The sequence below is a fragment of the Schistocerca americana genome, chromosome 8, assembly GCF_021461395.2.
Source record: "Schistocerca americana isolate TAMUIC-IGC-003095 chromosome 8, iqSchAmer2.1, whole genome shotgun sequence".
NCBI lineage: Eukaryota > Metazoa > Arthropoda > Insecta > Orthoptera > Acrididae > Schistocerca > Schistocerca americana.
In genome coordinates this window covers 193,598,422-193,610,735 of record NC_060126.1, presented here as the reverse complement: position 1 = coordinate 193,610,735, position 12,314 = coordinate 193,598,422, and the positions used below count along the sequence as shown (strand labels likewise).

At 38.9% G+C, this 12,314-nt stretch overlaps 1 protein-coding gene across 5 annotated transcripts in view; it reads right to left on the bottom strand.

Moving 5' to 3' along the window:
• LOC124625801 (protein sex-lethal-like) overlaps positions 1-12,077 on the bottom strand; it is a 96,854-nt gene extending 84,777 nt beyond the window's left edge. For 3 of the 5 annotated variants that reach the window (XM_047149261.1, XM_047149265.1, XM_047149262.1), the window contains exons 1-2: positions 11,921-12,077; positions 10,915-11,122 (exon numbers count right to left, since the gene is read on the bottom strand). In XM_047149261.1, the coding sequence (XP_047005217.1) occupies positions 10,915-11,122; positions 11,921-11,967 (255 nt within the window). In that variant the 5' untranslated portion in view covers positions 11,968-12,077. The other 2 variants (XM_047149263.1, XM_047149264.1) reach the window with 2 other exon arrangements.
• Positions 12,078-12,314: the final 237 nt, after the last annotated feature.

The following is a 12,314-nucleotide window of genomic DNA, read 5'->3' as shown; positions in this document are numbered from 1 at the left end:
CAGGAAGAAATGCCAAAGCTCAAAACGGTCATGAGGACGCAATTTTGTTTCCTGAAGGCATAGTACAAGGGCATGCTGCGATTCTAAAAGCAGCCGTAAATCCTCTTTGTTGCATCGAAGGTCTCAAACATTCCATTGGAGGAAAATCATGAGGAGGAAAAAATGAAGGGTAGTCACCTCAGCGGTAGCCGGGTGCCAGCCTGCAACGACTCGCTGCTACAGGGCATAGAGGCAAGAGGACCCTGCTCCATGAGGACCACAGAAGCATCGGCTTTCTTGTGCTGTTGGTGTGTGGAGTCCAAAGTAGTAAAACGGTTGGTGGTGCGCACCGACGACACGGAGCTCAGCCAGACGACTGTATCACATGGCAATACTGTCAAAGAGGATCTTCGAGTGAGCAAAGGAGAAGACCGTTCGCTTTTATTGGACTTCTTCGAGCCTTTCTGGTTAGCAGAGGAAGACTACGTGTTGGTTGGCTGGAGGGATGTAGGAAGCCTTCACAGGAGTACTCCTCCTGTCCTTTCCAGCCTGCTGGTTGTGTGGCTGGCGACTTCACACCTTGAAGCGAGAGTTTGATGGTTTTATGCACAGCTAGACAAGGGAACGGTGATGCTACCTTGACACTGGGCGAATTCACAATCCCAGAGCTGAATTTGAGGTACCATGTTTGTGTGGCTATGTCCTTCATGGAGCGAGATGGAGCAAGAACAGTACTATACATGCCAGACAGTAAACGGAGGGTTTACAACCAGCCTACAACTTGCGAGTAACTGGATAAGGAACTTTTTGTTTTACCCTTATCTACTGGACAGCTCGATCATCAAGAAACATGGAACAACCTCAAGAGAAGGCAGCATGGTTGCCGTTGTAGTTGATACAGCAGGGAGAAGGAGGCGGACAAGCGCTCTCGTGTGCATCCCTACCACAGGTTACACATTTGGCCGGGTGTCGACAAGATGTGGTTGAAACGATGATACTGGTGGCAGCACATTGGGTTTGGTATGTACAGTCAGACTGTGATAACTTTATAGCCTGCTTCGATCTTGGACAGAAGCACCACTTTATCAAAGGTGAGAAAAATAGTGTGTGCGGGCACTAAGGAGGAATCTACCTTTTTAATCACCCGATGGACGGCAATGACATCCTGATTAGAGAGGTACGTTTGGATTTCAGCATCAGTCAGCCTAGTGTAAATAACACCACGGGAAGAAGTCACAGTTCTATGGGCCTCAAGACAAACAGGATAGCTGTGGAGAAGCAAACCAACAAGCAGCAGTTGCGCTTGGGAATCAGAAGTGGTCTCCAAAAGCATTGCATAAACGGGAGGAGCATTTCACAGGGCCAGCAATTGCATCAACACCTTTCTGAAACGGATTTACCATTGCATAGGACTGACTGCCTGCAGTATGTGAAATCATGAGTAACCATGGTGCAGCTGGAAGCGTCTTTCAATTGTTTGCATCATACCGTTTACATTTCGTAGACACTGATTGTGAAGGTGATTGACTCACAGCAAGAAAATCCCCCATGACTGCCAGGGTCTCCGACGGCACGCTCCTTCCAACTGGGGGTGCCCTCCACAAGGTGGCGCACCCACCTTAGGTGATTATTCACACCTCAGGTTACACCTCCTGAACACCTGACAGATGGAGCAATCGGCAATTTGGGAAAGTAGCAGCTCAGGCAATCACCCCTCCCTGGGATTGGCCTGTAGCAGGGGGTACGTGAAAATCCTACCTGTCAACATGTTGCTGGGAATCACATGTTACACAGTCACCTGCGATAAGTCAGACGCATGGGCTGTCCTTCAGGAGCGCACACGAAGAAAGAAGAAAAAGAGGAACCCCAAATGCCGAAGCAGAGGTAAACAAAGAAAGGAAAAGAGAGCAAAAACAGTGGTGAGACTGTTCTTATGTCAGCAATGGACAATGCAGAACATTCCCAATAACATACCAGACGTATTCCCCAAGGGAGGGGAAAAAATAGCAAGAGGATAGACACAGAAGGGAAAAGATGCTGCAAAGGCTGGGGCCCCATGGTAGCCAAGCACAAACCCTGCAAAGTGTGATGAGCCCCTTGGAGAGGCGGAGGAGGAGGAGGAGGGGGAGGGCGGTAGGGGGGGGGGGGAGGGGGGGGGCAGTGTTTGCACGAGTGTGTGTATATGTTGTCTATTTCCAACTAAGGCCTTTTTGGCCAAAAGCTCACTTTCTAACAGTCTTTTTGTTGTGCCTATCTGTGACTCAGTACCTCTCTTGTGTGGTGTATTTTATGCTCATCACACAAAAAATTTCAAAGAAAGCAAATTTTGTTGACTGTTCCAACATACTTTTTAAGTAGATACTAATGCGTAAGTAGGGTCCAGAACCTGAAAATATCTTTTAGCACAATCTTAGCAATACCAACACATTTTCCAAGAGTACACAGAGGGAAGGGATGCTTTAAGAAAGCAACAAAAATTTTTAAAAAATACAAATACAAAATAAGACTTAAATTTGTGGGTTAAGTATTACTGAAAAATTTAAAACAATTATGTAATTTTGCATAAGAAATCATTAAAAACAATATTTTTTGTTAATAGTGCACAGCAACTACGGTTGAAGTTAAGAACAGTAGCAGTGGTAGCCACACTCATTACTGTCCCAAGAAATGGAACCTCCTCACATTATCCATGTACCTCCTATATCAAGTATCTGGCTAACATTGAGAATGAAATATACAAAGGAGAAGGTCACATACAGTACTGCATACAGCAGATCATACATATGTGGAAAATTAACACCTTAAAGCAACAGCCCCACACGAATGACATTTTGTTGCCATATTGAACAGATCACACACTATATGGGATCACGATCTCAGGACAATCGTCATGAATAAGGATTACAGCTACACGCATAATCCCCTCTAATTACAGCGTAGTTCTAGAACTGTGCAAGTGATAACAGAGCTGATGGATGTTACCTTGGAGGATAATTTTCAACAAATATTATACCTTTTGTCACTATTGGTGTAGGGAGATTGCTGCTAAAAGCAATGAAACAGGACAGATCGCAACACACCTCAAAGGCAGCATTGGATGGCAGACAGGCAATTTGAAATAAATTTAAAAGCAGACTAAGCTATCTGACAGAGTGGCTCAAATGGAATTGATCCTAAATGGTTATGCTGTGTACAATAGATGTACATGTAATATAGGACATATCAAAAACCGAAAGCATTCATTATCATTTACTTCTCAGTAGCTACAATTTTGATTACACTCTCCAACATTACTGATAGCAAACAACAACATACACAAATTTAATTTAGTAGATACTTTTTAACACTGTAAAATTCCTTTTCCATCAGACAGTATTTGGGTTTCTTTGAATAGTTAAGTGTCACATATACTATAAAGCAGATGTTTTGGTAGACTTCTTGGTAGCTTAATACCAGAGTACTGTCACACTCTTTCAAGCATTGCCATTCAAAGGAGGTATGCTTCACATATTGTTTTTACTCCATGTGTTTTAGGTATGTGCACTAACATTTATAATAACTCTGAAATATCTCATCACGTATATTACTGTTTTATATGTGTGCAAAGATGTAAAAGCTAAAACGCCTAGCTTTTTAAGCTGTTTCTGCACATTTCAGAAGTCCTCCTTAAAATGATCCTAATTGCTTTTCTTCATAATGTGAACACACTTTTTATTTCCTGGATATTTTCAAGATTTTCCACACCACTATTCCATACTGCACATACAGTTCAAAGTGTCCATGCTATACCATACACAGAAGCTTCTCATCTGCATATTTTGACGGCTGCTTCATTATGAATATGACAGAATTAATATGCTGTTTGCATTTCAGCTCACTGTGCGCAATAATACCTAAGAATCTAGTGGATTCTACTTCTTCCAACTTTGTATCATCCACATCTACGTCCATATGCACAGACTTCTCTTTGTTTCTGAATCCTGCATACAGTTCATTTTCCACGAGCCACTGAGCTGAGATGTTTGCGGAAATATAAGTTCTTCCACCAAGCTGCTCCACATTTTGATCAATGTTCGGTATTGTCATGTCATCTGCATAGAATATTGTCTTCTCTTTCTTTCAAACACCTGTATCATTCACAATAGTTTAAACAGCAATGGCCCCATTATCAATCCCTGCGGCACTCCATTTTTATGGCTTTTGTTTCTGGCTGGTATGAGTTCCCTATTGAGACATTCTGTTTCCTGATCCATAGGTATCATTGCAACTGATGTCAGATGAAGGAGATATAAATACAACAAAATCTTGCATACTTCCCTAACTTTATAAATATAACAAAATCTTGCATACTTTCCTTACTTTCATTCTATTATGTCATATGGGATCATATTTTGTGGTAACTCATCAAACTGACCAAAAGTTTTTATAGCGCAAAAGCATGTACTAAGACTCATTTGTGGTATAAATTCAAGAACATCATGTAGAAACCTGTTCAAGGAACTGAGTATTTTAAGCTTTGGTTCTCAGTATATTTATTCTGTCTATTTCCAGACAGTAACTAAATAAATAGTATCAAAACTAGGAATAAGAACGATGTACATAAAGACCTAAAATCACTTATCTAAGTACAAAATGGGGTTCAATATTCAGGAACACGCATTTTCAATAAATTACCAGCAACTATTAAAAAACTGATAAAGCAGAAACATTTTTTGGTAGGCAACTCCTTCTACTATATGGATGAGTATCTTAACAGGGACTGTTAGACCAACTTAAGTAAAATCTGTGTTACATTTCACTTTTGACAACAATTGGTCACAACAGTCAAGATTAGGTATTCTGAGTATGATAAATTTATTAAAATGCTTAACTATGTTTCATCCTGACAGTGCGTTAATTCTGTAAATATTAGCAGTTCCCGTTTACTGTAATGTAACATATCCTGACAATCTCCTGACAAATAATTACAGAAGTGAATATTATATTCAAATGTTCTATTTTTTATGTTATAATTTCTGGCATGTCCCACACCCACGAGAATCATCTCATTTTTGGGTATATGTAACGAAAACTGAATCTAATCTCATCTATTCACTCTCCTACTTGCCCTAAAAAACCATAGATTTCCAATTTTTGTGTCAGTATCTTATGTGCGATGGTGGTCAATGCTTCAGACAGAGCCAGAAACATTGCAGATATAACCCTTACTTTGTCTAAGACTTGTATAATGCATTCTGTCAGAGCCCATCCTCAGCACTGAACACACGACCCCCCCCCCCCCCTCCAAAACCCCCTACCCACAAATTAGCAACTTGCACAAAAGTAACCACTGTCGTTTCCAGGCACTGAGGCTTGAACACCGTGAGTAGAGATCTCGGCTAGGGTGTGCAAGAGGGTACACAAGAGACATGGTGGAGGAAGGGGGAAGGATAGTTGAGTGGGGTCGGATAAAGACAACCTATCCACATTCATCCAGACCAAGCACAAATGAGACCCCCTTTGTGACTAAGTATCATTCAGGACTGGAGCAACTGAATTGCATTTATTATTTTATTTACACTCAAGTTCCATAGGACCAAATTGAGGAGCAAAACTCCAAGGTCATTGAATATGTCAGTATGTAAAATTATAACATAAAAAAAACAACAGATGAAAATAAAATGTTTATGAACTCGAAAAGAGTCAATCCATAAATAAAAGCAATCAACTATACAACAAGAATCAGCTTAAGAAGGAGTGACCCATGAGGAAACGCTTCAGTTTCAATTTGAAAGCGTGTGGATTGCTGCTAAGATTTTTGAATTCGAGCAGTAGCTTTTTGAAAATGGATGCAGCAGTATACTGCACACTTTCTGCACGAGAGTTAAGGAAGTCCGATCCAAATGCAGGTTTGATTTCTGCCAGGTACCAACTGAGTGAAAGCTGCTTATTCTTGGGAATAAGCTAATATTGTTAACAAGAAATGACAGTAAGGAATATATGTACTGAGAGGCCAATGTCAAAATACACAGACTCGTGAACAGGGGTCAACAAGAGGTTCATGAACTTGCCCCACTTATTGACAGAACTGCCTGTTTCCGAGACAAAAATATCCTTTAAAATGGGAAGAGTTACCCTAAAATAAAATTCCATATGACATAAGCAAATGAAAATATGCAAAGTAGACTAATTTTCATGTTGAACAATCAGTCACTTCAGATACCGTTCGAATAGAAAAAAATGGCAGCATTAAGTCTTTGAACAAGATCCTGAATGTGGGCTTTCAGAAATTTTAACTGTTTGGTTTTGCTAATCATATGCCCATTCTGTGAAATTAAATTCAGCTCTTGTTGAATTGCGTGTTAGAAACTGTAAAAATTGAGTCTTACTGTGATTTAGTGTTAGGGTGAAGTGGGATAAGTGTAACCACGTTCTGGCATAGTTCAACTTTGACACCAAATTGCCAACTTGTTATTGAAGAAAAAAATTATATGGTCAAATAACTGTTTTCAAAATTTTGTGTTGTGAGGTTACACTTGCCCCATGGTACGGGGCAAGTGTAACCCCGCATTGTTGTACCCATACAGAGCATTGTGAAAGAGACTTGGGGTAAGTGACCTGATTACCCAATTTTTACTGAACTTGAGGGTTTTTAAATTATTAAAATATCTTAAATTTTACTCAAGATATAAACTTTTTTGCACACGCTTTTTTTTATATTATGAAATACACAGAAAATTTTAGCTAAACTAAAAAATAGGTGTTAGCCTAAACCATAAAACACTGACACAGAATGCATCATAGATGATTTATTTTTGTTTTAGACCAGTAATTTATTGGTTTAAATTCTACAAAAGTAATATTTTTTCTTTAGTAGGCAATTTAACAAAAATAATAAAATATCTAGTCTCAAGAGAAAAGAAAAATTCACTTTATAAGTTCACTTGCTATTATTTTTCATGGTAATTGAACTAAAGTTGTTGGCAATTTGTGTTTAATGCTAAACTGCCCTAATTGAACTTATTATATTCACACTTAGGCCCTAACTATTATTTAGTCACTGAATGTTGTATGAATCAAATGTAACACCAAATGTCAGGTCTCCCTTGTGACCCAAAGTAGGCTCAGGCAGCACTGAAATGACATCAGATGATGGAACTTCCGTCTCATCTCTTCTATCAGGCCAGTAGAATGTGGTGCCATGCTTTGTCTTATTTTTGCATCTGAGGAAAATCACTTCTGGATCTCCTAAATCACTAATTTTGGTAACTTGGCCAATACAATGAACTTCCATACATTTTGTTGCAAAAGCTACCAGAACAGTTTCCATCTGTAATTTTATCTTTGGCTTCAAAAAAGTTTGCCTCTTCTTCTTCTTCACTGTTTATCATTTCTTTCCTGAGATCATCCAGTGTTGTTATGGTCCCATTTTCTTCATCACTACTTATTAAAGATAGGCCTCCTTCAGTTTCACTTTCTTCACTTGTTGATTCAATTTAGTCTTTTTTTCTTGTTACCCATATGAGCAATCAGGGATTTTTTTTCTACAACATTCTGAGATGCCATTTCGGATCAAGTAACAGCACTTTGTTTGGAAGATTTACTTTTCATTACCAAGCCCTTTTTTATGCCGATAATGCTTTTTTGTTTTGCTTTCTCCTTATTATTCTTGTTTCCTTTAAAATCTTCTTCTTTATAAATGGCATCTTGAGAAGTGATAACTTCAGCTCCTGGTGCAATCCTTTTCTTCATTTTACCAGTGGGACTACACTCTCGGATTGTTTCCAATAATAAGCTTTCAAATGACAAATCAAAAGTTCCAGAACATAATGAAACATTGGTTAGCTCGGGAATGGTTGAGAAAGAACTCCGATACTGGGAGAACTGCAGGGCTCAGTAGATGCAGGCCTATAAAATTCTGGAGGTTGTTCAGCTGGAAGCTTCCCAAAAATCTGAGTACTTTCTGTTAGAGACATAGCTTCCACACAGTCTATGGCTGCATTATCATTTTATCAATTACTTCTCTACTGTAAGGGAATATTCCTGCTTTTTGAAAACCACTTTTCAACAATTCAGGTGGTGTTTCATTCCATACAGCAGTGAGGAGATTGGAAAAGTCACGTTTGCTAATTTTTACCCCTTGATGATGTCTCTGCTGACGAGTTAACTTTTGGTCCCAAGTAGATTTTTCACACTCTTTAACACTGCTACATCCATTGGCTGCAGGACTAACTATCATGCTCAACATACTGTACTGTAATTGAAATGGTGGCAATCTTTACAGTTCTGTGTCATATTTCATAAAAGGAAATGTGGTTTAAAAATAAAGTAGACTTAAATAAAAAATAAAATATATCTCTCACAAACTCAGTAGACCTAGAAATCCAGCACATCAGGTATTCTGGTATCCATATGTACAGGAAGGCCAGTTTAGTGGATCTAGTGTGATGGCAAAAACAAGGTTACGGCTTAAATAAATAAATATGTTCCGGTGAGTTTGTTTGGGGCAAGTGTATGCAAACAGTATGAGAAAGTCACACTGACAACAATTCTTTTGCTTCTGTATTGGTTTTTGGAATACAGATTGTGGTGACAGAAAGACAGACACGTCATGCAGCCCGAGGTCCCAGTTAGGTTGTAAGGTGAGAACCTGGTTGCAAGTTGGCGAAGCGTGATCTAATCCATTAATTGTATCACCAGTCAAATTTGACGGGTTGTGTCACATTCTTCACTATTTCTAGCAAGATGGCTTTTCGTAACCAGGACAGCTGGATTTTGGATTGCATTTTGGTAATGTGAGTAGTGTTGTGCACAGACACGATTTTATGTTAGAATACATAGCCCCCACACTAGAAGAAAGGCAATAAGGAGCTGGACTACTGGATGCATGCTGTACCCATTAATGTTCCACAACAGGTATCACCACTGTATGGACATCATCGGCTACAGCTCCTAGCACCATAACATCTTACGTTGGTGCTGCAATGGGATAGCCGCCCAAAGTGGCCGTGCGGTTAAAGGCGCTGCAGTCTGGAACTGCAAGACCGCTACGGTCGCAGGTTCGAATCCTGCCTCGGGCATGGATGTTTGTGATGTCCTTAGGTTAGTTAGGTTTAACTAGTTCTAAGTTCTAGGGGACTAATGACCTCAGCAGTTGAGTCCCATAGTGCTCAGAGCCATTTGAACCATTTTTTTGCAATGGGATAAACTTTACAAAGCGCAGTCCACACATTGCACTTATTGCAGGGGTTGTCAATGTATCTCTGTATTAAGTTGGAGGCACACCACGGTACCTGCTGAATAATGTAACTAAGTCAGTCTTCATTTGCTAACACACAAATTAATTGTATTTTGTGGATAGCCTTTCCTTCACATTCCATTTTTGACTAATACTGACGTTTCTGTTACTGATACTGTACATATTTATGTTGAGATGTGTTAATGTTTTTGTCTGAAATATTGCACCAACCTTGATTCAGGTTGCAATATGATTGTAATTACTCGCATTATGTAGATGGACCTTTCTTCTTTCTGCTTCTGCCAAATACATGTGTTTCTTTAACTGACATGTACAGCACTTTTGCACTGTCTGTGTTGAAATAAAATTAATGATTCCATCTCAAAGGCAGAATCTATATTGCAGTGACAGACATATGTCGTGTAGCCTCAAATTCTAAATTAGGCTGGAAGGTAATGGCTGTGAGTTGGCAAAGTGAACAAATGTGAATATTGAAATATAGACTGTTCAAGTCGCAGACTCATCTGTAGAACAGCCTACCTAAGGTACAGGTTAGGTATATGGGTGAAAATTTGGTTCTGTGTTGGTGGCAAACGAATGTGAATGTGAAATCTAGGTAACAATGACAAACTGATCTGAGCTTAGGCCAGGGTTCTGGTTATGATGGAAGATGACAAGCTAGCTCCGAGTTGATTGAACCAATGAAAGGAAAGCAAAATCTTCCTTGAGCTGATAAGTTTCATTGCCCATTATTTTCTGTTTACTTGTGCCCAGAGTCCTAAACTGCTGCTCTAACAGTGACTTTGTCAACTGATTGTCTTCACACTAACCAAAGCAGATTCTGTCCTTATAAATCAACATAACTTGGGCCATTTATCCCACCAGCTGCATCTTTTAGTACATGATCAGAGGTATACTTCATTGTGAGATGTGAGCATATGGGGCAGAATACTCAACTCATAGCTGCCCCTTCTCCATCAAATGGTTCTTGGCAATCGTAGCTGATAATGGCTAAAATACTGGTTGTAATTTATGTTCTTGTTCATCTGCTTGCACATTTGATGTACAAGTGCAGGAGCAAATCTGTACACCACTACTATATGGAAGCAGAACAACTTGGGTTACTCCCCTTGAACCACAAGCATGCATCTGATACCCACATCCAACATGTTGGACATGTTTTCGGCATAACCAATCAGTCTCCTGGAGAATCACAATACAACATCAGTGAAATTCAATTATTTGCCTGAATGCTCAATGACATTGCCCTGAAGGTCTTCAGTTTTTTTATTACACCAAAATAATGATGTAAGCCCTACTCCAACCTAAGTTTGTTGTTCCGAATGCTTTTTACTGCTATCATTACTCCACAAAAGTATGATATTTCTAAATGTCTTTTAGATGTGTTTTATTCTTTGTTTTCCACTATTGCATTTGATGAAGAAAGATGTCAAATTCATGGGGCACTCTTAATGTGACAAGACTGTGCATTTCAGTCATGTACACTTATTCACAGGCAATATCCAAACAGACTCTGAAGTATGGCCAGACACAACAGCAGGCAAATGCTTAAACTACCAAAGAAGTTTATATAATGATTCTACTCTTTTCAATATGTCTTACTTATTAATTCTCATTCATGAAAAGCCAGTTATTGCCTCTATCATGTAGGAAACTGAAAGGCTTACAGAAAAATACTTGTATAAAATCAATCATACCTTGTAATGCTTCATTACTCGACAGCTCTCAACTGGGCCGATTGTTACAAACATGTTGTACAGCTCTTTTTCTGTCAGAGTCTGTGGTAAGTAATTGATGATAAGGTTTGTTTTCGAATCATCTCTCTTTCCTTGTTGATCAGCCATTGATTTGATGTTGAGTTGACCGTTTCTGGATGAAGTTTTGGAGGAGCCTTGGTCCGTCCAACTATGAGAGTGATAAAAAAAAATAAAAACAAACTGATGTCTCTATGTGGCATAAGTGACACAAAAAAATAATAAATAAAGCACGTTTCCATGTCTTCCCTAAAGAAAATAAAGAGCGTAAGTGAGATACCTATTAGTATATCCAATATACTGCTACTCTAACTCAACAAGAAAACTTTAAAGCTTTGATGCTACTGATAACTACATTCCCGGATGAAGTCTTGAGTGATCCTATTAGGACACTGATAAAAAAATTAAAACGTGTTTTCGAATCATGAGAAATGCTTGGAGTTTGGAATAGCCTACATTGTAGCAATTATAAAATTTGCAACAATACTTGCAAGCTTACTCCAAAACTCCGTATAACCGATTACCCATCGTTATCAATTTACGTAATTTCTGAAGCATTCTAATAGCAGAAAATCAGCAATCGTCAAAACATTCAAACACGCCATAGGATGCCGGTGTCATAATTGTCACAATAAAATGCGTAGTGCAGTTAAATTTACTGATTTTTTGCTAAATATCACACAAGAGTGCAGCTCCAATGCTTATCAGAGATGCAGCATCATAATAAAAACGATATTTCGGAAATTCTTACCTTATAATACACTACAAATAAGGAGACTGAAAATGCTACATTAAACAAATCAAAATAGTTATTTTGTCATTTTCTTATCGCAGAATGTATCGGACGTGTAACTTTCGAACTGATATCCTCGATGTAACCAACAACTGTTGTTTAACAGCTTCTAGAAGTGTATATATTTGCAGATATTGCTCTTTTCAACTACCGTACCTCGTATCTTGGTTAACGTAGTGAAGTGTCCTCGGATAGGCATCCATTTTCAATATACGTAGTTCGACACTGCAGTACGACGTTGCATTGTTTTTCCGTTGTTATTTTGTTATTAATGAATCAGGTGCGTGTTTGAACAGTTTTTGCAGCGGACGAAGGAAATTCTGTGAATATATCCAACTGTGTGAATATTTGCGACGATGAGGCTACCAAAAGCTCTGTTTTTCATTGCGGTGCCTCGACATTATCCCAACATTTCTTCAAAAGAATACTGTTGATTTTAGTGTTTAAACAATAGAAACAGCAATTAAATATGCATATTAAAGGAGACTTCATTATGTCACTCCATTTTCAGGACGTTCTCGAGCGGCCGATATATCGTTCCGATTCGTTC